This window comes from Thamnophis elegans, chromosome 14, assembly GCF_009769535.1.
Source record: "Thamnophis elegans isolate rThaEle1 chromosome 14, rThaEle1.pri, whole genome shotgun sequence".
Lineage (NCBI taxonomy): Eukaryota > Metazoa > Chordata > Lepidosauria > Squamata > Colubridae > Thamnophis > Thamnophis elegans.
Window position 1 is genome coordinate 27,367,604 of NC_045554.1, and position 25,778 is coordinate 27,393,381.

General features: G+C 44.1%; 1 protein-coding gene across 1 annotated transcript in view; it reads left to right on the forward strand.

Moving 5' to 3' along the window:
• NECAB2 (N-terminal EF-hand calcium binding protein 2) overlaps positions 1–25,778 on the forward strand; it is a 190,538-nt gene that overhangs the window by 132,310 nt on the left and 32,450 nt on the right. Inside the window, exons 8-9 of the mRNA XM_032231091.1 lie at positions 19,668–19,786; positions 22,786–22,865. Coding sequence (XP_032086982.1) covers positions 19,668–19,786; positions 22,786–22,865 — 199 coding nt within the window. The remainder of the gene's footprint in view (positions 1–19,667; positions 19,787–22,785; positions 22,866–25,778) is intronic.

Below are 25,778 nucleotides of genomic sequence, written 5' to 3' on the forward strand. Positions count from 1 at the left end.
AGCTGGTTTTGCTAATGCTGAGAGTGTTGTTGTTTTTCTCTATGCTTGGGAGTGTCTGCTAGGAAGGATATTACTAGGGTTGTGCTAAAATATTGATGTAGATGTGTTGTGGTGATGCAGAATTTAACTAGGAATGAGCACTCTGTAGAGGAATGCAGAGATGGCTTTGAGGAAGGGATGAAGGAGCCATTAAGGAGAGAGCCAGAGAAGCAGTTACATCCTTTAAGATGGAATAAAATGTTCTGCCCCAAATGAAGCACAGGCAGATATGGAGAGAGATGTGTGTCCGACCTCCACTCTCTTTCATTCTCTCTCTCTCCATACATCTTATTTCTCTCCATCTATCTCTCCTTCATTCTCTCTCTCCATCTCTTTCTCTCCATCTCTCTCTTCATCTCTCTCTCTCTCTTTCATTCTCTCTCTCTCCATAACTCTCTCTTTCATTCTCTCTCTCTCCATATATCTTTTTTCTCTCCATCTCTCTTTCATTCTCTCTCTCCATAACTCTCTCTTTCATTCTCTCTCTCTCTCTCTCTCTCTCTCTCTCTCTCTCACACACACACACACACACACACACACACAAATCTTGCAAATACGAAGTCACTTAAAAAGACCAGAAGCATTTGAAATGTGGATTTACAGGCGGCTGTTACGTATAAGCTGGGTTGACAAAATCAGAAATGAGGAGGTGATGAGCCACCTGGGAAAGCCAAGCGAAATAATCAAAACCATTAAAAAGCAAAAGTTAGAATATTTTAGACATGGAATGCGACACCCGGAAAAATACGGCATCCTTCACAATTCTCTAGGGAAAGATTGAAGGCAAACAAGGTCCAGGAAGAAGAAGAATATCATGGCTTCAAAATCTAAGGGGCTGGTTTGGACAAAAATCAGCAGCACTTTTTCATGCAGCTGTTGACAAAAATAGGATTGCCAACATAATCACCAACATCTGATGATGGATATGGCACAAGAAGAAGAAGAAGAAGAAACACACATACTTGTATTATAGAGAAATTCAGCTTGTTTGGCTTACAAGGGTTGCAAATCAAAGTGTCACACAGGAAAGTCATCAGTTGGATTCTGAACGTAGAACTTGTAAGCCGAATTAACTAGGCTAAGTCAGAGTTGTAAGGTTCATGAGTCAGTAACAACAGAATTGGAAGGGACCTTGGAGGTCCTCTAGTCCAACCTCCTGCTCTCACAGCAGACCTATACTATTTCTGATAAATAGCTGTCCAGACTCTTCTTGAAAGCCTCTAGTGATGGAGCACCACAACTTCTAAAGGCAATTTGTTTCACTGGTTAATTGTTCTCACTGTCAGGAAATTTCTTCTTAATTCTAGGTTGCTTCTCTCCTTGATTCGTTTCCGTCCATTGCTTCTTGTCCTGCCTTCGGGTGCTTTGGAGAATAAGTTGTCCCCCTCTTCCTTGTGATACCCCTTCAAATGTTGATACGGAACTCCCAAACCGAGAGCTAAACCCATCTTCAAAATGTCATGTTTTCATTCATCAAGGAACTATTCATTATTTAAAATCAGGATATATTTCTTTTAACTAGCCTACTCTTGTGTAAAGAAGGACTAGGGATGACATGATAGCAGTGTTCCAATATCTAAGGAGCTGTCACACAGCATCTGAAGGCAGAAGAAGAAGTAACAGGTGGAAGGTCATAAAGGAGAGATTCGACCTAGAAGTAAGAAGGAATTTCTTGACTGTGAGAACAACTAATCAGTGGGAGCAGTTTGCTTCAGTTGTGGTTGCTCCATCACTGGAAGTTTTTAAGAAAAGTTTGGCAACTATATATCTGAAATGCTTGAGCAGAGGGCAGCACTCAGTGGTGGGTTCCAGATCCCGTTCCAACCGGTATGGTTGGAACGGGCCCGGCAGCGTCCACATGGACACGGACAGCGCACGCATACGTCTTACCGCTTCTGCGAGCCTCCACAATGCTCCAGCTGCTCAGCGGAGCGTCGCGCAGGTGCTGTACAAGCTTTGCGCGGAAGCACTGAAGACTTAAAAGTTCGTCAAGGAGCTCAGGCAGGTGAGTGGGCCCTCTCAAGCACCATACAGGAATGGTATCCGATGCTCCAGGCTGGCTCTGGTACGCCCGTACCAGAGCGTACTGCCTGCAACTCACCACTGGTTGGACTAGAAGATCTCCAAGGTCCGTTCCAACTCGGTTATGTTGTTATTCTGTAATAAACAAAGGTCCTTTTTTCTCTTCTGTTCTTGAGAAATATGGAGGTGTAGTACATAGACCTTTAGCATAGTCTACTATCTGTATCCAATGTTTTCAGGTTGTATTAAAATTCAATTCTGCTGCTTTCTATAATGCTGAGTTTCAGAGTCGTTAAGGTTCTTTTTGTACAGATGAGGTTCAATCAAACTTACTCTGAAAAAGTAGAATAGAAATCAGTGAAGCGTGCAGCATCCTAGGAGATGCCCCTGTTAATTTCAATGGGATTAACTGAATCCCAATCTTGTTGATGCAATCTAGAATTAACCTGCTTGGAATATGCCACATAGCAGTGGTGGGATTCAGCCAGTTCGCACCTATTCGGGAGAACTGGTTCATAACTTCCTAAGCAGTTGGGAGAACCGGTTGTTGGAAGAAATCTTTTGTTTTTTCCCACTTTACAGGGCTAATCCTGTAAGGAAGGCAGGAAGGAAACATCCTGATGTGGTTTCTAGTCTCATCTTTATTGCCCTGCTTACAGAAACTGCCTCTCCAGTTAACCCTTATTATTATTGTAACAACTAAGGCGAAGTGCCCATCGACCTGAGTGACATTGACTTGGCCATGCCCACATGATACCGAGCCCTGCCTACCCAGCTGGGCATTAGGGCAGAGGCCTTTGTTGGTAAATTATTGGAATCCCACCACTGCCACATACGAATATGTTCATTAAATAAGGTTGGCTTGTTAGAATATGTTTTAATGCTCCAACATATCTTTGCTGAGTCGGCACAATGTTTTCCGCTTAGTTGGTTCATTGACCCAGCTTTGACATTTGCACATGGGATCACAAGCTATCCAGAAGTCCCAAAGATGCTTTTTCAGGAGGCAACTGGACTTCCTTTTTCTTTGAAGACGTTTCACTTCTCATCCAAGAAGCTTCTTCAGCTCTGACTGGATTTTCATTCTGCCATCCCCCACCATCCCGTCTGTATATGCGTGCATGACCCCCACCCACACCTGTGCATGCGCGCATGACCCCTCCATGCATGCATGCGCGACACGCACACACCCCACATGGGGGGAGGTTTTGCCCTCCCCAAGCTCCGGAGGCTTTCCCGAAGCCTGGGGAGGGGGAAAACAACCACCCCTGGCCCTCCAGAAGGCTGAAAATCAGCTGGCTGCATGCATACTGGAGCTGAGGGCTAAACATGGTTTCTACGAAAAAGAGTCATAAGATGGGAGATGTCCCAAGACCAAGGAGTTTAGGACTTTCCCTTTTTATTTTGTCTTCACAGTGGAGGGGTTTTTTGGAGGGTTTTTTTTTTTAACAAACTCTGTGAAGATGCAAATTCACACAACGTGATGAGGACTAGCTTCAAGACTCAGGTTTCCTCCCTTGAAACTTTGGAAGTTGCACCTCCTAGAAGTTGAAGGGAGGGAGGGCAAGGAAACCAAAAGGGATTTTAGGAAGCACGGGCTGTCAGATAACCCTAAAAGTGATCCTGCCATTCAATTGGGAGGAGGGGGACCTTGGAGTCAATTTATTGGCAATGCCTGTGACAACTGATATTTCACAACTGGTCTCCTGGCACCTGAAAGGCCGGAGATCCCACCACCTTTTGGGGAATGTTTATGATGGCCGTGTGGGATGTTTTACTTTAATGTCTAACGTAAGATAGCCATGGGAATGTATGTTTATTAAGCTATCAGGCCAGTTGATGAAGGAAACATTTTCACACTTGTGTATTGGCTAGAATCTGTATTCTGACAAAGAGGAGGAGTCACTATTACTTTAATTCTACTTGCATTGCCTAAAGGGATTCAGATGTTGCTTTGCCTCTAATGGCTTCCATTCTTCTTAATTAAAGGTTCCTTTTGAAATAATCCATTTCAAGAGTCTTCACTTTCTTAAGTTAGGAGAGGAGCCCTTACAGGCTTGGTTTGAGCACTAAAAAGGAAATGAAAATCATATACTTCACAGCTACACGCAAAGCAGCTGCTGTCTTGACCATAACCCAAAAAACCAGTTGCTATGGAAATGGGGACGAGATCAAAAGCTGGTATCAAGAGATTTTTCTCATTCAAATCCTCCTCCTGGTCACCTCATTTAAATCGAACAAAATAAAGATCATAAATAGCTGCTTACGTAGGAATCTTTCTGCTCCCTCAGATCTGGTAAGGTAAGGCGAGAGTTATTCAAAAGGCTGAAAAGCAGATGAATTATTGCTCTCTCTATCTTTTAATGTACATGGTTACTCAGAAGTTTAAATCAAAGAAAACCAGTTATTCTGGATTACCTAGGTCAGGGGTCTCCAACTTTGGCCACTTTAAACCTGGTGGACTTCAACTCCCAGAATTCCCCAGAAGGTTGGAGACCCCTGAGCTAGAGAGCTTACAGATTTACAGATTAATAGAATGGACCTTATAGGTCATCTAGTCTAAACCTCTGTTCAAGCAGGAGACCCTACACCATTTCTGACAGATGGCAGCCCAGTCTCTTCTTGAAAGCTTCCAGTGATGATGTTCCCACAACTTCCGAAGGCAACTTCTGTTCCATTGGTTGATTGTTCTCACTGTCAGAAAATGCCTCCTTATTTCCAGGTTGAATCTCTCCTTGTTCAGTTTCCATCCATTGTTCCTTCAGGTGGCCTTCAGGTGCTTTGGAAAGTAGCTTGATCCCTTCCTCTCTGTGGCAGCCCCTCAAATATTGGAAAACTGCTATCATGTCTCCCCTGGTCCTTTACTAGACTAGCCATGCCCAGTTCCTGCAACCATTCATTGTAGGTTTTAGCCTCCAGACCCCCAATCATCCTTGATTGCTCTTCTCTGCATTTTTTCTAGAGTCTCAACATCTTTTTTTTTATAGTGTGGTAGGATAATAAAAGAAGGTTTATCTCTCTTTTTCTTTACGTTTGGCAATTTTTAAATCTAATTTTTAGTTAGAAAATCCATTTTTGTAATTCTTCAACCCCCATCCAGCTGGGTCCTATTCTTAAGTACTTTTAAAAATAAGAATCTAATAATTGCCTTGTTTTTCTACATCAAAGAGAATCAAAAGTCAATGCCTTTTTTGTCTTTTTCCCCTTCTTCTGCTCACTCCTCCCTTTTCCCTGCCCGATTTTTTCCATTATTTGCTTTTGTATTTTCTTTGTATGCTACATCATAAACTAATTAAACAAAATAGAGCCTAATTAGGGAAAATATATCTCAGCAACCCCATTTAATTGCTGATGATTTAGTGTCCCATAATTCCACAGCCTGAGCTGGGTCCCTATAACATGCTAAATCCTGGATGACAGGTGAACAGAAGACATGTCCTGGGATTTCTTATTAGTCCTTGACTTACAACAGTTCATTTAGTGACCATTCAAAGTTACAGGGACACTGAAAAAAGGGACTTAGGGCCCTTTTCATACTTACGACCGTTGCAAAATCTCCAGGGTCGTTGATCAAAATTCAGACACTTGGCAACTGATTCATATTTATGACAGTTGAAGTGCCCCACCACCTTGTGAGAAGCAATGTCAATGAGGAAGATAGACTCATTCAACAACCGAGTTACTCTTAACAACTGCAGTGACTCACTTAACAACTGTGGCAAGAAAGGTCATAAAATGGGACAAAACTCACTTAACAACTGAGCAATAGAAATTTTGGGCTCAATTGTGGTCGTAGGTCTGGGATTACCTGTATATCCCTACCCCGTTAATCCCAAATGGCTTAACATAGCATGACTAGTCTAGTGAAGAGAAAGACCAGGGGAGACATGGCAGAAGTGCTCTAAAAAAGCCCATGGAATCCTAAACTGCTTTAACAGAGGACACAATCAAGAACAAGGGAGGTCCTAATACCACTCTATAAAGCCTTAGTAAGGCCACACCTAGAGTACTGAATCCAGTTTTGGTCACCACACTATAAAAAAGATGTTGAGACTCTAGAAAGAGTGCAGAGAAGAACAACCAGGATGATGAGGGGATGGGAGACTAAAACACACGATGAACGATTGTTGGAACTGGGCCTTGCTAGTCTAGTGAAGAGAAGGACCAGGGGAGACAGGAGAGCACTCTTCCAATATTTGAGGGGTTGCCACAGAGAGGAGGGGGGTCAACCTGTTTTCCAAAGCACCCCAAGGCCAGACAAGGAATAATGGATGGAAACTGATCAAGGAGAGATTCAACCTGGAAATAAGGAGGAATTTTCTGACAGGGAGAACAATCAACCGATGGAACAAAAGTTGCCTTTGGAAGTTGTGGGAACATCATCACTGGAAGCTTTCAAGAAGAGACTAGACTGCCATCTGTCAGAAATGGTATAGGGCAGTGGTGACATTCAATTTTTTTTGCTACCGGTTCTGTGGGCGTGGTTTGGTGGGCGTGGCAGGGGAAGGATACTGCAAAATCCCCATTCCCTCCCCACTCTGGGGCCAGACAGAGGTGGTATTTGCCCGTTCTCAGAACTACTCAATATTTCCACCACGGGTTCTCCAGAACCTGTCCGAACCTGCTGAATTTCACCCCTGGTATAGGGTCTCCTGCTTGGGCGGGGTGGTGGTGGAACTAGATGACCTACAAGGTGCCTTCCAACTCTGTTCATCTGTAAAAATATTATGGTCTGGCTCATAGATGGAATGAGACCCCCTTTATGAGACATGAAATATCCATGGAGCCTCATCTGCCATGAAGTAACAACCCCCTTTTTTTCTTAACCCCCAAACTGCCCTTAGAACAGCTGTGGGGGTATGAGGTTCCCCATGTTTTTCAAGGGGAAATATCTTTGATCGAGGTCCCCCCACTGGGCTCTCTTTCCTGTCTGTATTTTTAATGGATTGGGGTTTTTTTTTGCCAAAATTATCAGTCCTGAATGTAAAATCATTTTGAATGAGGATTTTACAGCATTTTACTTCCCTGGAGAACAGGGTTCTTTTCCCCCTTGAAGTGCTCTGGGATTTCTTTGATATACACATCAAACATCTTTCTTTTCCATCTGGATAGCTTGGTGGGTCACCTCCTGTTTGCCACTGAAATATTCAGAAGAGGAAAATTAAGCATGCAAGGAAAGAGTTAAGCGCCACTTTTCCCCGCTTGGAGTTGCCGGATCTGGGCCTCGACTACCGACAGTCACTAGAGGGCAGCAACATGTTAGCATTTTCCATATCTATCTATCTATCTATCTATCTATCTATCTATCTATCTATCTATCTATCTATCTATCTATCTATCTATCTATCTATCATCTATCTATCTATCATCTATCTATCTATCTATCATCTATCTATCTATCATCTATCTATCTATCTATCTATCTATCTATCTATCTATCTATCTATCATCTAATCTATCTATCTATCTATCTATCTATCTATCTATCTATCTATCTATCTATCTATCTATCTATCTATCTATCTATCTATCTATCTATCTATCTATCTATCTAGGGTTTTGCATAGTGAACTGGTGCATCTAGGATGAAATGTGCCTCCTCCCACAATTGTTCTTTTCCACTAGAAAGGGAAACGGTGAAGGAGGATTCACTGCCCTCTAGTGGGATGTTGGCCAGAAAGTTGTGAAAGTAGAAGTGGACAAGTTCTTAAGGGAGGGAGTCCTTCACTTCCCAACACAATTGGGGCCAGAATGTCCATTAGTAACCAAGGCAGCTTTTAAGTGAACCAGCCCAGTTTATATTTTTATTTTACTTCACTGATTTTATTTTATTATTTATTTTATTTCATTGATTTTATTTTATTTTATTATTTTATTTTTATGTGTTTTATTTTATATAATTTTATATTATTATTTATATTATTTTATATTATTTTATACTATATTATTATATTATATTATTATATTATATTATTATATTATATTAATTATATTATATTATATTATATTATATTAATTATATTATATTATATTATATTATATTATTATATTATATTATATTATATTATATTATATTATATTATATTATTATATTATATTATATTATATTATATTATATTATATTATATTATATTATATTATATTATATTATTATATTATATTATATTATATTATATTATATTATTTTATATTATATTATATTATTATATTATATTATATTATATTATATTATATTATATTATATTATTTTATATTATTATTTTATATTTTATATTACTTTATTATTTATTTTCAATTAGAAGATTTATATGGCTGCCCACTCACTCTTACTACTGTAACTCTGGGCGGCTTCCAAAGAACAAAAACCCAATGTACAAGAATACAAAATAATAACCCCACTACCTTTTTTTGCCATGGTTGTTAAATGAATTGCTGCAGTTAAGTGAATCGTGTGGTCATTAAGCATAAGCGGCTTCCCCCGATGACTTTGCTTGTTGGAAGCCAGCCAGGAAGGTCGCAAATGGGGATCACGTGACTTCGAGATGTTGCAACTATCATGAATACATGCTGGTTGCCAAGTAATTTTGATCCCTCGACCATGGAGTTCCTACCAGAGTCATAAATGTGAGGACCTGTCATAAGTCACTTTTTTCAGTGTCCATGTAACTTTGGTCGCTAAATGCATAGTTGTAAACTGAGGACCGTATGTAGTTACTAATCTTGATAGGCTGATTACTTCAAGCACCAAACCCATGATAGCTTGGCTACTTGAAAGATCATCTCAGCCAGAGGTGGGATTGTTTGTTGTTTGTTTATTTAATTTGTATGCCGCCCCACTCCCGAGGAACTCAGGGCGGCTAACAACCAAAAGGGGGGAGGGGATACAAATAAGACAAAAGACAGACAAAGTAAAAACAACAGCAGTCACAACATTTCAAGTGGGGCTGGAAATTCATCAGCCCCAGGCCTGCTGGAACAACCAGATCTTCGTGGCTTTGCGGAAAACCTGGAGGGTGGTGAGGGTCCAGATCTCCACGGGGAGATCGTTCCAGAGGCCCGGAGCAGCCACAGAGAAGGCCCTCCCCCAGGGATTTGCCAGTCGGCACTGGCTGACGGATGGAATTCGGAGGAGGCCTAATCTGTGCAGGATTCAGCAGGTTCTAACCAGTTCTGGAGAACCAGTAGCGGAAATTTTGAGAAGTTTGGAGAACTGGTAAATACCATCTCTGACTGACCCCGCCCCATCTATTCTCTGCCTCCCGAGTCCCAGCTGATCAGGAGGGAATGGGGATTTTGCAGTATCCTTCACCTGCCATGCCCACTAAGTCATGCCCACCAAGCCAAGCCATGCCTGCTAAGGCAAGCCACACCGACAAAGCCATGCCCACAGAACCAGTAGTAAAAAAAATTTTGAATCTCACCCCACTGGGATTGGCCCATCCCATCCCACTGGTGCCAGGATTGGAGGCATCCTGCAGGCCCCAATGGCCAGGCTATTCCAGCCATCAGGATTCTGGACATGCTTCTTCTCGGCCGTTGAACCTGCCCTTTGGGACATATTGGGTCCCACAGTGTGGTCGTCTCCAACCTTCCTGACTTTCTACAACAGGGCTGTCAAAGGCCCGGTGGCTGAATATAGCCCATGGGGCGCTTAGATCTGGCATGCAGGACCGCCCTTGTAACAGTAAAGGACTGGCCCACAGTGCCTCTGCCAGCAAAAATGGAGCTCGGGAGGATGACCCTCCCAAGCTCCGTTTTCACTGGCTGAGGGTTGCAGGAGGCCGTAATAAGCAAAATGGAGCTCAGAAGCCCGATTTTGCTGGCAGAATGCTCGGGCCACCATAGGTGCCCCTGACACAAGTGACATCGAGCTGGCCACACCCCCTAGCCACGGCCTAAGGTGGGTTTCTACCGGTTTGGACCAGTTCAGCTGAACTGGTAGTAACTTGGCGGCCTGGGTTGCTGGAACCGCCAATGACCCATGCCTGCCACACCCCCGAACCGGTTCTCCTATGGGGCCACCATCTTGCTTTTCGGTTCTGCGCATACGCAGAACAATTTTCATTGGAAAAAAAAAAATTTTTTTTAAGGTTTTGCACATGGACAGACTTTTTTATTTGCAAGTGTGCACACGCGCAGAGAGCACATCTGGCGTGCATGTGAGCGAAGTGAACATGCAGACACAAAAATTTTGAGGCACTGAACTGGCAGCAACCCACCATTGGGCCACGCCCATTCCCCCTCCCCCAAGGTCAAACACAGCCCTGATGCTGCCCTCATTGAAATTGAGTATAACACCTGGCCTGCGGTTCCAATGGGGAGATTTTCACATTGGGGGCGTGTGGGGGTGACAGATTAATAACACAGCCCACCTCCCTCCCCATCTTTTAGTTAGTTTATGTGTTTAACTTTCGTATTGTTTAGCTCCTGTGGTTTACGGGCTTTTCAAAATGTTAATATCTTTTTAATATTGTAAATCATCCAGAGTTATCTTGCAGTAAGATGGACATCAATAAATTTAATAAACAAGCAAGCAAGCAAACAGGCTGTACAAGCCAAGAGCTAGAATGACGCAGATTTGAGAAAAAGCATATTTATTGCTTAGCACTAGAATTAGAATAACAGAGTTGGAAGGGACCTTGGAGGTCTTCTAATCCAACCGTCTGCTCAGGCAGGAAACCCTATACCCACAATGGCGAACCTATGATATGCTTGCCAGAGTGGCATGCAGAGCCTTCTCTGTGGGCACGCACACCATTGTCAGTTGCTCGTTGCAGGCGCCGGAGCGCCGGAAAACAACCCGAAAAATGGCCAAAAAAAAGGGCGTTTTCAGGCCATTTTTCGGGGCCATTTTCAGTCCATTTTTGGGGCCACTTTTCATTTGTTACCCCCAAGATGGCCAAAAAACTGGCATGCGTGTGCTGGCCAGCTGGTCTTTGGGTTTTCGATGCGGTTAGCCATCACTGCCTTATACGCTTTCAGACAAATAGTTATCCAATCTCTTCTTAAAAACTTTCAGTGCTCATCGGATCTTGGAAACTGAGTAAATTCCCAGCCAGAGTTATTGTGAGTTAATTAAAGGGTCCCTTTGAATGTTTCTTTCCCATCAAAGACACATCTGGGCTCGGTGACTTATGCTCACAAAACTCTGGGCTTCCGCCTCTGTTTCTTCCCCACATGCCGGGGGTCCCTGGCCCTCCTTTTCACGCCTGTGAATTTTCTCTTTAAAAAGCGAGAGGGAATGCTGAATTAAACCAGTCTCAAGTCTCTTTGGGGGCATGGATGGAGTTTCAACATTGGAAGCATTCAAGAAGAGACTGGACCGCCATCTGTCAGAAATGGTGCTTGAGCAGGGGGTTCGATTAGATGACTTACAAGGTCCCTTCCGATGCTGTTATTCTGCTACTAAGAATGAACTGACAGCAGGGAAGCAAGGGAAGATCTGGAATAAACCATCCAAAAGTTACACATTGAAAATCACCCCTATGGTCCAGCACAGAGAGTCCAATCATCGTTCAGTAAGATGTTTTGGGAAAATCTCCTCTGCAGGTTTTGTGTGCCTCAGGACAGTTGGCCTTGAAGAAGTATAAACAACTCCACTCAGCAACGCCAGAGTTCATGAGTGCAAACCTCCCTTCCTCCATTTCTTGCGGGACTGCTGCACACCCTCTGGCTTCCCCATCCCAAAGGCCTAACCCCCCCCCCCCCGCTCCCCAGGGTTGGACTAGATGACCTACAAGGTCCCTTCTGACTGTTTTTCTGTTCCATAGACCAGCTGCTGGCCTGACCAAGCTATAAAGCTGTCCTTAGATTCTGCTGAGACGATTCCAAAGCGAATTGCAGTTCTCTTGTTGGCTTTGATGTAAGAAAAGCATCTCTGAAGCACATTTTATCAAAATCATTGGTGTAGGTTTTTCTACGGCTGTTTTAAAGTTTATGATCTCTGAGGTGTCCGATGGTTACTAAACGCCAAATATTATCGTTAAAAAGCACAAGGAGATGGTTGCAGGGAGATTCTCTGCCCCCACTCATGTTCAATTATTCCCCTTTCCGGCTTGACCTTCTCTTTCCCTCCATCAAGAGAAGCTCGCCAGTAAGAAAATTGAAATTTCTAAGGCCACTCGTTCCTGCCTTCCTATTTTGAGCTGCGCTGCCGCTTTTGATGCTGGCGTCGGCCTCCAGCCAATCTATATTCATGAGACTTGACTTAAAAGGCGCATCGCGGGAAGATAAGCTGCTTCAAATCTTCCGTGCCTTGGAGGGAGGCTATTAGTTCTGTGCAGCAGTTTCACATTGAGCAAATCACAGTTAGCTAAGGCATCTATTCAGGCTTCGGGGCAGGATAGCATCCTTTACAAAGTCTGGATAATGAAAGCCAGGCGCATCAGGCTGCGGCTTTGGTTTTCAAATAAGAGAGATGCTAACACAGCATGGAGGGAAGCATTTGCATGTTGCATCTCGCCTTCCCACTGGGGAGAGGGGACACTGTGTGAATAGAATAGAATAGAATAGAATAGAATAGAGTACAGTATAATATAATAAAATACAATAGAATAGAACAAAGTAGAGAAAGAATAGAGTACAGTAGAAGAGAAGAGAAGAGAATAACAGAGTTGGAAGGGACCTTGGAGGTCTTCTACTCCAACTCTCTGCATAGGCAGGAAACCGTACACTAGTTCAGACAAATGGTTGTCCAATCCAGGGATGAAATCCATCAGGTTCTGACAGGTTCTGGAGAACCGATAGTGGAAATTTTGAGTAGTTTGGTGAAACGGTAGTCGAAATTTTGAATAGTTCAGAGAACCGGCAAATGTCACTGCTGGCTGGCGCCAGAATGGGGTGGGAATGGAGATTTTGCAGTATCCTTCCCTTGCCATGCCCACAAAGCCACGCCAACAGAACCAGTAGTTAAAAAAATTGAATTTCACCACTGGCCCAATTTCTTCTTAAAAACTTCCAGTGTTGGAGCATTCACAACTTCTGGGGGCAAGTTGTTCCACTGATTAATGGTTCTAACTGTCAGGAAATTTCTCCTTAATTCTAGGGTGCCTCTCTCCCTGATTAGTTGCCACCCATTGCTTCTTGTTCTGCCCTCAGGGGATTTGGAGAATAGCTTGATTCCCTCTTCTTTGTGGCAGCCCTTGAGATATCAGAACACTGCTATCATGTCTCCCCTAGTCCTTATTTTCATTACACTGGACATACCCAGTTCCTGCTACCATTCTTCATATGGTTTAGCCTCCAGTCTCCTAATCATCTTTGTTGCTCTTCTCTGGACTCTTTCTGGAATATGTTTCCTTTGCTATTAGTGCAGAGGGTCCCCACAGTGAGTAGATCATATAATGGTCAGTCAGGTTGCTTCCATTCGATCAGAAGCGTTCCAACTTTGGTGACATTAGGATTTGTGGACTTCAACTCCCAGATTTCCCCAGCCAGCATGGGTTAAAAAAAAAACCTCCCTTTCAGCCCCCGAGTTAGAAAATATGCAGGTAAAAATGAGAAGATAAATTATTTCATCATCCTTTTTTCATGCTAGAATATTGTTTTTGCTTTAGAAAGTAGGTTTTCGGTTTGGAGTTTCCATGTTCAATTTTCCTTGGTAGTTCAAAAAGGAAAAACTTAAAACTTTGCAATGTGAAAAGAATGTATTTGTAGATGTCTTAAAGAATAGACTTCCTTTTAATTAGATGCAAATGTTGAACAGACACAGCTTTGTGAAATTGATCTGGGTGTCAGTCAGGTCAGATCTGAATGTCTATCAGGTTAGGGTTAGGATTAGGGTTAGGATTAGGGTTAACCCTAACCCTAACCCTAACCCTAATCCTAAAGATGCCCTAATTAATTCATTCATGAGCCTCGAGCCAAGTTTCAAAAGAAATCCAGTCCTTTATTAGCAACACCATTTCGGCAATACCCCATTGCAGTCAGATCTGACTTCATTTTAATTATAGCTGAACTTTGCTCCTCTTTCCTCCCCTCAGTCTGTGTCATAAATCACATTCACCAATGAGGTGCACACCTCACAAGCCTGCTGTAGTAATCTGAGATACTACTCTAGCCGAAGGTATGCGTGGAATGCGCTCACCCCTCCTTTCCTCACCATGGCATCTTTAAGAGTTGATATTGGGCTTCCCTTCAGTGGCCCTACTCATAGATATGATCTCAATTTTACATGTCCTTATGTGGAGTTCTTGGTGCTCTCTGAGCTTGGTTGTTTGCTTATAGATGTTTCATTACCCAACTAGGTAACAGCATCAATGCTAGTAAGTGTGTGGTTTATTGGAGATTTGTATCTGACACTGGTAGGCACAACTGAGATGCAGATAAGCAGGGATTAATACCAGGCAAATATTAAGCAGAAAACAATACTCTAACTATTACTATCAAGGAGAAAACCACATTTCCATCAACACTGGTGGGGCAAGCTACTGTACACATAGTTCTCGACTTACAACCGTTCATTTAGTAACCATTTGGAGTTGCAGTGGCACTGAAAAAGGGACTTATGACCATTTTTCACAGCTATGACTGTTGCAGCATCCTTATATTCATGTGACCAAAATTCAGACGCTTGTCAACTGGCTCATATTTATGACAGTTACAGTGTCTCAGGGTCACATGATCGCTTTCTGTGACCTTCTGACAAGCAGAGTCAATGGGTGAAGCCAGATGCAATTAATGTGTTACTCACTTAACAATGGCAATGATTCACTGAACAGCTGTGGCAAGAAAGGTTGTAAAATGGGGCAAAACTTACTGAACAACTGTCTCGCTTAGCAACAGAAATGTTGGGGCTCTATTGTGGTTGTAAGTCGAGGACTACCTGACTATGAACAGAGAGCAAACTACAACTTGCTAACACTGATGATGTTACTTGGTCAGATAATGAAACGTCTGCAACAGTGGTGGGTTTCAACAAATTTTAGAACCTCTTCTGTAGGTGTGGCCTGCTTTGTGGGAGTGGCTTTCCAGCCATGTGACCGGGTGGGAATGGCTTGCCAGCCATATGACTGGGTGGGCGTGGCCAACTTGTAAAATGTGGTGAAACTCACTTAACAACGCTCTTGCTTAGCAACCAAAATGTTGGCTCAGAAACTCTAGCATTTGAAGCACGCAAGTCTTAAAGCTGTCAAGTTACAAAACCCTTGCACCCCTAACCCTTTAGGGAAAAAAAACCCAGGGGTGTTCAAACTTGACAGCTTTAAGACTTCTGGACTTCAACTCCCAGAATTCCTCCTCCAGTCATGTTGGCTCAGCAACTCTGGCATTGAAATGTGCAAGTCTTAAAGCTGTCAAGTTACAAGACCCTTGCACCCCTAACCCTTTAGAAAAAAAACCCAGGGGTGTTCAAACTTGACAGCTTTAAGACTTCTGGACTTCAACTCCCAGAATTCCTCCTCCAGTCATGTTGGCTCAGCAACTCTGGCATTGAAATGTGCAAGTCTTAAAGCTGTCAAGTTACAAGACCCTTGCACCCCTAACCCTTTAGAAAAAAAACCCAGGGGTGTTCAAACTTGACAGCTTTAAGACTTGTGGACTTCAACTCCCAGAATTCCTCCTCTCGCTCTTCATCTTGATGATGTGCGGACGGGCGGGGGGAGGGAGCTGGAACTGGTTCTAAACGGCACTGTAGATTTGTGGAACCTCTTCTATAGAAGAGGTTAGAACTGGCAGGAACCCACCCCTGGTCTGCAAGCAAAGAATGCAGCTCAGAGAGCACCAGGGACCCCACAGTTCAATCTTGATCTAGAGATAATCTCTTAACATACAGTTAATCTAGATTTTTAAAAAAACCAGATATGCCAAGGAGGGTTTGGAAATCACACCAGCAAATCTTCTGTGACATATCTGGTCCAGTATATGTGTTGAAGGAATGCTATAGATGAGGGAATAGAAGGGGAATTTACCAAATTTGCAGATGACACTACGCAGGCAGGAATAGCTAATACCCTAGAAGATAGGCTCAAGACCCAGATGAATCTTGACAGACTGGAATACTGGGCCCTGCCTAACAAAATGAAATTCAGCATAGAGAAAAGTATAGTCTTACACTTAGGCAAGAAAAACCAAAAGGACACATATAGACTGGGTGAAACCAGGCTTAATAGCAGTGACTGTAAGAGGGATCTTGGAGTCTTAGTGGACAACCAGTTAAATAGGAGCCAACCGTGTGTAGCGGCAGCCAAAAAAGGCAGAGCAATCCTAAATTGCATTAACAGAGGGATACAATCAAAATCAAGGGAGGTACTAATACCACCCTATAAAGCCTTAATAAGACTAAAGCTAGAGTACTGCATCCAGTTTTGGTCACCACACTATAAAAAGATGTTGAGACTCTAGAAAGAGTGCAGAGAAGAGCAACCAGGATAACGAGGGGACTGAAGACTAAAACAGATGAAGAACGTTTACAGGAACTGGGCATGGCTAGTCTAGGGAAGAGAAGGACCAGGGGAGACGTGATAGCAGTGTTCCAATATTTGAGGGGCTATCATAGAGAGGAAGGGGTCAAGCTATTTTCCAAAGCACCCGAAGGCCAGATAAGGAATAATGGATGGAAACTGATCAAGGAGAGATTCAACCTGGAAATAAGGAGGAACTTTTCTGACAGTGAGAACAATCAACCAATGGAACAGAAGTTGCCCTCGGAAGTTGTGGGAGCTTCATCACTGGAGGCTTTTAAGAAGAGATTGGGCTGTCATTTGTCAGAAATGGTGTAGGGTCTCCTGCTTGAGTGGGAGGTTTGACTAGATGACCTATAAGGTCCCTTCCAACTCTGTTAATCTGTTATCTTATTTTACAGCATATGCTGCCTTTAAATGCCAAGTATTTTCATTTGTAGAAGGAGTGTAACACGCATTAAATCCTCTGAGTAAGTGTGTCGTTCAGGTGCCAATTAAAAGAAAGAGGCAACCGTCACCAAAGCAATTAGTTGTCAGATGGAACAATTAAGGATTTATTTCAACTCAGGAACCCGCAAATGAGAAAGTCAATAACGGCTCACTTCCTGTGTGTTTCCTCTTGAAGCTCTTATTTTAAAAAAGGAAGCAATTACCTTGGATATTACTGAAGCTTACCACTTATGGATTTGATAGTTGTTGCCAGGAGGGTGAGGGATATTGCTTTTTCACTGTTTTTCTACAGGGTAGACAAGCAGTGGAGCAAATTCTGATTTCCCGCTGTCTTCCCCATTGACTTGCTTATGAGAAGCTGGCAGAGAGTGTTGGAAATCACAGTCACATGATTGTGGCATACCGCAGAAGTGCCACAAAGCAGGTCAGCGGGTCTGCGGTGGCCACAGCTTCGCCTGTACAACTAACTGGTCAAAAGATCCTTGAAATCTCAACTTCCGGGGAATATTGGTAAATGAACACGTGCATAGAGAGAGCTCTCCGAAGGATTTCTCCCTGGAGTGTTGCTCTTCTACCTTTTAACTGAAGGGGCCAGGGGTGGGCTACTGGGGGGATTCACAGGGTTCAGGAGAACCTCTAGCTAAGATTCTGTGCAGTTTGGAGAACCCCCAAATCCCACTCATGGCTGGCCCCGCCCACCTCACCCTGCCCTCCCAGGAGTCCCCACGCAGCCCGTTTTGGATGCAGGTAAGTGCACGGTGCACACAGAGGCTCAGAGAGGGCAAAAACTGGGCCTACCAGAAGTTCAGGAAGGCCGTTTCTGGCCTCCAGAGGGCCTCCAGAGCCCGGGGAGGCCATTTTCATCTTCCCAGAGGCTTGAGGGAAGCTCCAGAGCCCAGGGAGGGCAAAAATGCCCCCCGTGTGGTGCAGGAGGCCGGCCAGCATGGTCACGCCCACCCAGCAACCGGGCAGAAGGCCACTTGCTAAAAATTTTGAAGTCCACCCCTGGAAGGGACTGATACCTCATCAGTTTCTATGACCCACCCAGTTAGGGTGTGTCAAAAAAATTCCTTGTCAGGGTTCCAAATAGCATCCAAAATTAAATCGGAGTCCAAGGCAAAGTATTGCTCAAAGTTCCAATTTCTGAAGAGAGCCATGTTGGCACATCTGGGAAAACCTGAATCTGAAGGCTTTCTGGTTTTCCCCACCCAGTTGAAAGTTCAAGATCCTGCCCCCACACCCACCAGTCCATCACATGGTCCAACCTCCCACTGCCATGCTGGCAGTTCCACCCATCCATTTCCGGTCAGGTGCAGAGATGCAAAGACAAAGGATGACCTTGGCTTTCTAGAAAGAATTTTGTTATGGCTACATAGCATCTCACTCCTTACAATCCCCCCTCCCATTTTCCCACGATAGAAAATGCATAGCAGAATAACAGAAAGTGTGGCAGGCCAAAGATCCAAAATAAAAGATGGCTTGCAGGCCTGACAATACTTGGAATTTCAATCCTAAAGGAATTATAATGGATCCTGGATTTTGGGCGTGTTCTTTAAATTGGTTCTTTGGTTCCATAATTGTTCCCCTACGATGCACCAATTCACCCAGTTGAAGGTTGCAAACAGACAGAAGAGTTTTAGTAGCATATAACGTTCAATTGACAAGTTTCTGTAGCCAGTTTTGTTCATCGGTTGAATAAAATTGCAAGAGCCTAGCCCAGTAATGGCTAACCTTTTTGTTATTTGCGTGCTGAAAGCGTGTGTGCCTTCTGCACCCTTAACGCAATGCACGCGCGAAACCCCCCCCCCGCACTCCCCCACTGCCCTGCGCATTGCCCCACTCCCCTCACCCATATTTGGCTTCCAGGTTGGTACAGGAGGCTTTCCAGGCCCAAAATGGGGCACAAGGGGCCACACGAGGCCCCAAAATGCAATGCGAGCGGGGGCCTCCATGCATGCAAACACACACACACCCATGCATAAGCGCGCAAACCTGAAGACCAACTGGCTGGTGGGAAGCGCACATGCATATGCACTGGAGCTGGGCGATGGCTGGGATGCCCAAAAAGATGGTTTTGTGTGCCACCTGTAGCACACATGCCATAGTTCACCATCATGGGCCTAGCCATACAGACTGGGGCTTGCCGCTGAGTTTCTTGTGGACTTTTTCAAAATGTTATCAGTAGGATCTCTTTGGGTGCTCCCGCCCAGCTCTATTCAGCTCCCAGGACTGCAGTGGGGGGAAAGTAGGAGAAAATGTTTTTATATTGCAATTTCTGCTTCTAAGAACACAATTACATTGAAAAGGATGAGCCAATTTGTTACAGGATGCAAGAATTTGTTCCTGTCTGTTGAATTGAGCTTTAGTCTGAATCCATCTCATGAACGTCACATTGGAGAAGGGTCAAGTGTTAGCGAAAAGCTTCCCTGAGATTCTTGGTCTGACAGCATTATAATAAACTCAGTTATTTACAGCCAATTGAGCTACATTAGAAAGCTATAACCTCCATGACATTTCTATATCCATGGCTTATTCATTTGTACTTTGCTCTTTCATTCTTTTTCCCCCCATGTCTTTAAACTTTTTAAAGGGAAACTATTTTGTTGTAGTTCTGAGCAGCTTTTCAGCTAGCAAAGAATGTTGGGTATGTTTTAATGAAGGATATTTAAACCATGTAGCTAAAAGAAAACAGAAAACAGAAAACATTCATTTCCTTTTTTTCCCATCTGGTCATCTGTCTATCCTTCTCCCATATAGACACATCCACAATAAATCTGGCCACAATGCCATGGACAGTTGGTATGACAATCCCGTGTCAGGTTATTCTCCCAATAACAGAATCATGACTAAGGAACGCAGGAAAAGTTTCCAGACCGGTAAGTCTTGTTGGTTGATCAGATTTGACTAGGTTGGTGGTCAAAGAAAGCTTGGATCAAAAGGATCTTGTGTTTGGAGATGGTCTCTTCGTTTCCAGGAATCTGTCTGTTGAAATATATTCGGCACCACGCTGTGAGAAGACTCTGTTGAGGGGAAAAGGAGTCACGAAAACCATTTGCAATCGTGCCAATTTGAATTTTTACAAAGAGAACAAGCCCTTTCTAAGCCGAAAATGATCACTCTAGGACAGTGGTTGCCAAACTTGGCAACTTTAAGACTTGTGGACTTCAACTCCCAGAATTCTCCAGCCAGCTCTGCTGGGAGTTGAAGTCCACAAATCTTAAAGTTGCCAAGTTTGGGAACCACTGCTCTAGGACAATTGCTTGCTTCTCTGTTTGTATCAGAGGTGGGTTCCTCCCGGTTCGGCCTGGTTCGGCTGAGTAGGTAATAACTCGGACATGCATGGACCCAAACTGATTCTATCGGTGGGGGCCATAGGTGCTGCCATCTTTTTTTTTGCTTCTGCACATGTGCAGAAGCAATTTTTTTCATCAGTGCATGCACGCGTAGTCCGCATCTAGTCCCCGCGCGAAGCGAAGCGCGTCCCTGAGTGAACCAGCAGTAAAAGAATCCGGAACGCACCCTGGTTTGTATGAATATGCATTTTCTTACTCTAGTGCAGTGTTTCTCAACCTTCTCAACTTGAAGATGTCTGGACTTCAACTCCCAGAATTCCCCAGCCAGCGAATGCTGGCTGGGGAATTCTGGGAGTTGAAGTCCGGACATCTTCAAGTTGCCAAGGTTGAGAAACACTGCTCTAGTGTTTGACTCCTTGCTTTTCAAAAGGAAATTTATCAGCTTAGGGGCAGAGGTGGGTTGCTCCCAGTTTGGTCCAGTTCGGCCTGATTCAGATGAACCAATAATGATATTTGAGCCTGGGTCGCAGAACCGGAAGCGACCCAGGCTGGCCACGCCCCTGAACCAGTTGAATTGAATTTGAATTTATTGCACTTATATGCCGCCCTTTTCCCCAGCGGGGACTCAGGGCGGCTCACAATCCCTGGTCACTGTTGCTGGCATGTTGTTTAGTAGTGCGTGCATGGGCGCAGTTCACTGTAAATTGTTCTGCGCATGTGCGAAGAACAATTTACATTGAACTGCGCATACGCACGCACCGAGCCGGTAGTAAAACCGGGAGCAATCCACCTCTGCTTAGGAGTGGGAAATGTGTGGCCTCCCAAAAAAGGTCAGATTCCTAGTTTCCCATCATCTTGATATTGCCCATGCTGCCTGGAATCGGTTAGACCTGGAGTCCAAGTAAAACTAGAAATGTTTTGATCTGATACTGAGAAGACTATTATAGTTCCATGTTGCATCCACAGAGTGTATCTCAATCATCCTCTGTTCTGTTTTGGCTGGCCAATTTATGGAGTCCAGTTCTGGGTTCAGTTCTGGGGCCATCAAATGGAAACCTGACCAAAAGAGGATAACAAAGGTAATGAAGTGCCCTTAAACCTTCTAAAGCTGGTGTGTCCAACCTTGGCAACTTTAATGGTTCAATTAAGGCTTGTGGACTTCAACTCCCAGAATTCCTCCTGCCAGCATGAGTGATGTCATGCCTGGCTGGGGGATTCTGGGAGTTGAAGCCCACCAGTCTTAAAGTTGCCAAGGTTGGATAACCCTCCTCTAAGGAATGATTGTGTATTATCTGGAAGAAGTAAAAACAAAATAAAACAAGGAAGCATTTTTATTACTTCCAGATAAAACTGGGCCTTCTGAAAAGATAGGACAAGGGGTTGGCAACCCAAGGGTCTGGAGCTGCAGGTGGCTCTTTCATCCCTCTGCTGCAAGATTAAACCAGTCACTCTATGGCAGTGTTTCTCAACCTTGGCAACTTGAAGATGTCCGGACTTCAACTCCCAGAATTCCACAGCCAGCATTCGCTGGCTGTGGAATTCTGGGAGTTGAAGTCCGAACATCTTCAAGTTGCCAAGGTTGAGAAACACTGCTCTATGGCAAGGGGCAGGTTTTCCACTCAGCTCCACAATTGCTAGGGCTTTTGGTTACGACCAGTAGAGGAAAAAGGACACTGTGCTAGGAGGAGACTCTGTGGTGGGAGAACCGGACTTCCGGTTGGCACCAGAATTGAAGGGGGGGGGCTTTCGATTAGGACCTTTGTGGCTTCCGGTGTTTTCTTTCCTGTGGGAAAGGGGTCCAAATGGCTCATGGAACATTTAAGGTTGGAGAAGGAGAAAAGAGTTTTTGAGTTTTGCAGAACATTTACTCAGATGTAGGGAAGAAGTTATACCATATGGAAATGAGGACAAAGGGACCAGCTATATGGGATCTTCCCTTCCCCATTTACATTAAGGAGGAGTTGCAAACTGAACACATTAGTTAGAGATAGAAGATAACCCATGACAAGTGACAGGGAGCATTCTGGATCAAAAACAAATGGTACATTGTCCTTGTAAAGTGAAGGACCACCTTGGGGACAATCGAGAAGATTTGGACATTCAAGTGAATGGGTCCATCATTCAAATACTGTGCATTTTCAACAATGAAACTTTTTGATGGGAACAGATTGCACCGCTCTCTGTGACAGCTCTTAAACAAAAGATGGTTTGTGGAGAATGTTGTATTACAGAATTCCCTTTATTTCTAGAGGGTGGGAGATAGAGTAATCATTTCAGTAGGCCAATGGGATGAAGACTTAGGTCTTCAGTTTCCAGAAAAGTCCAAAATGGGGCATTCATTAATCATGTCCGAAATGGTATAGGGTCTTCGGCTTGAGCAGGGGGTTGGATTTGAAGACCACCAAGGTCCCTTCCAACCTTGCTCTTCTATGCTCTATGTTCTAATTATCACAAATACTTCTTTTTGTGCCCTCCCCTCCTTTTGACCTTTTCTATTTCATGTTTATTTTTGGCTTAGCCTTCCCACACAAGCAGGGTGAATTTCATCCCTCTTAATTTACTGTATGTTTCTTTTTCTGTAGCATCCTCAGACACCAAAGAGGAGTGCTTGGAAGCACAAATCAACAGGTTAGCAGAGTTGATCGGAAGGCTGGAAAACAAGGTGAGTATTCCTCCTTCATCATCTTCTTCTTCTCCTCCTTCTCCTCCTCTTTTTCCTCTTCCTCTTCCTCCTCCTCCTCCTTCTTTTTTAAAAAGCATTTTCTTGCCAAAGACAATGGATAGTTTAAGAAGGTGTCTTTGAAAGATTTACTTTGAGGGAGATAATACTCATTATAAAAAAAAACAGGTACTACCTTGTTGTGTAGAGGCTCGCATAGCTCAATGAGCTATGGTGCTTGCAGGGCCACCCAAGATGGACAGGTCATAGTGGAGACCTCTGACGAAACGTGATCCACTGGAGAAGGAAAGGGGCAACCCACTCCAGTATCTTTGCCATGGAAACCCCATGGACAGTACCAAAAGGAAAAAAGATAGGATGCCAGAAGATGAGCTACTGGGGAAGAGCAGAGGGCTAGTACTAGTAGTGCCAGAAAGAGTGAAGCGGCTGGGCCAAAGCCGAAAGGACGCTCAGCTGGGGACATATCTGAAAGGAAAGTCCGATGCTGTAAAGAGATGGAGGGCAAAAGAAGAAGGGGACGACAGAGAAGGAGGTGGCTGGATGGAGTCACCGAAGCAGCAGGCATGAGCTTAAATGGACTACAGAGAATGGTAGAGGACAGGAAGGCCTGGAGGAATGTTGTCCATGGGGTCGCGATGGGTCGGACACAACTTCGCAACTAACAACAAGAGCAGTATTTTGCAATCTCGGCAACTTTAAGATGGGCAAACCTCAATTCCCAGAACTCCCCAGTCAGGCATGTTATTCTCCATTGGGAAAGAATCAACCCAACATTGATTCTTCAAGAGCAAGAAGCCTTGACAGACTGTTCTCCATGCAGTATCTGTGGGCATCAGAGCATTCACTGCAAACCCAAGAGACGCTCATCTCCCCTCGCTTTACCAAGTAAAGAAAAAGAAATGGTCAAATTCACAAGTTAGTAAAATCTCGCCAGGTAACCAAGATTAAGAAAGTATAAGAAGAGGACCTAGCTAAAGACAAGCAGGCAGAAGAGTAGCAGAGCACTTCTATAAACACATATTAGAACGTAGAATAATAGGACTGGAAAGGACCTTGGAGGTCTTCTAATCCCATCCCCTGCTGGAGCAGGAGACTCTATAACAGTGGTGAAATTCACCTTTTTTTACTACCAGTTCTGTGGGTGTGGCTTGGTGGGTGTGGTGTGGCTTGGTGGGCATGGCTTGGTGGATGTGACAGGGGAAGGATACTGCAAAATCTCCATTCCCTCCCCATTCTGGGGCCAACCAGAGGTGGCATTTGCAGGTTCTCCGAACTACTCAAAATTTCCACTACCAGTTCTCCGAACTGCTCAAACTGTTCACTACCGGTTCTCTAAACTACTCAAAAATTCCACTACCGGTTCTCCAAACTACTCAAAATTTCCGCTACCAGTTCTCCAAACTACTCAAAATTTCCGCTACCAGTTTTCCGAACTACTCAAAATTTCTGCTACCAGTTCTCCAGAACCTATCAGAACCTGCTGGGTTTCACCCCTGCCCTATACCCATGATGGCCAATTTATGGCACATGTGCCACAGGTGGCATGCAGAGCCCTCTGTGGGCACACCAGCCATCACCCCAACTCAGCTCCAACATGCATTTGCACATGCCTCCCAATGGCCAGCTAGTCTTTGGGTCTCTGCCATGCATTGTATTTTGGGGGTTTGCGCAACGCCCCCATGCCCCATTTTGTTTTCCAGGTTGGTGCAGGAGGCTTTCCAGGCCCAAAAGAGGGCGCGAAGGGAGGGGTTGCACATGCATTGCATTATGGGTGCAGGCAGGCACGCACACTGTCACATGTGGGGGCACACGCTTTCAGCACACGCTGTCAATACACAACAAAAAGGTTAGCCATCACTGCCCTATACATTCCAGACAAATGGCTGTTCAGTTTTCTTCTTGAAAATCTCCAATGATGGAGCACTCACAACTTCCAAAGATAAGCTGTCCCACTAATCAATTGTTCTTACTGTCAACTAGCAGCAGACATGATGAAAACTCCTGAATTGCACAACACATATGTCACCATAATTTCAACTGGAAGACTGAGATCTTAGTCTGCAAACACAAGAGAATTCTTCGATGCCCAACATTCAGACAAATCAGCTATCAACAGGCACATAGACACAGAGGACCTCTACATATCGTTCAAAAGAGACAATTGAAAGGCTGAAAGACCTTGCCAGCAATCAACAGACATAGAAGCAGACATTATCACCAAGATTAAGATCAACGAATAAGCAGTAAACAATACCCCAATCAAGGAACTCAATTCAGATGAATCAACAGTAAACAATAACCTAATCAAGAAACCACAGATAACACTCCCACCAACACTGATAGGGCAAGCCACTAGTATATGAAATGAGAGCAAGCCCCACTCCCTTCCAGCATTGATAATGTTACCTAGTTGGGTAATAAAACATCTCCAAGAAAACCACCAACCTCAGAGAGCATCAAGGACCCCACATTTCAATTCTGAGCTGCAAATATTTTCTTCTATCAGTACGATGATGCTACCTCTTCTACTCTCTTCCATTGGTAATGATGACGTTACCTAGTTTGGTAATAAAATGTCCTCGAGAAAACAACCAAGCTCGGAGAGCATCAAGAACTCCATAGTTCAACCCTGAGCATTCAAATAATACGGCTTCCTTGGATCGGACATTCTCTAGGCCCGTGATGGCGAGCCTATGGCACATGTGCCCAAAGTGGCATCTGGAGCCATGTCTCCTGGCATGTGCAGAGGTGCCCATTCCTCTTCTTGGTTTCTGTTGCACATGTGTGCGCAATGATCAGCTGGCCTTCATGCATGCGGCAGTACCGGAAAGTGGAATGCTTTTCAGTATGGGCCTCTGCACCAGCCAGCTGATCATCACATGTGCATGCATGCCA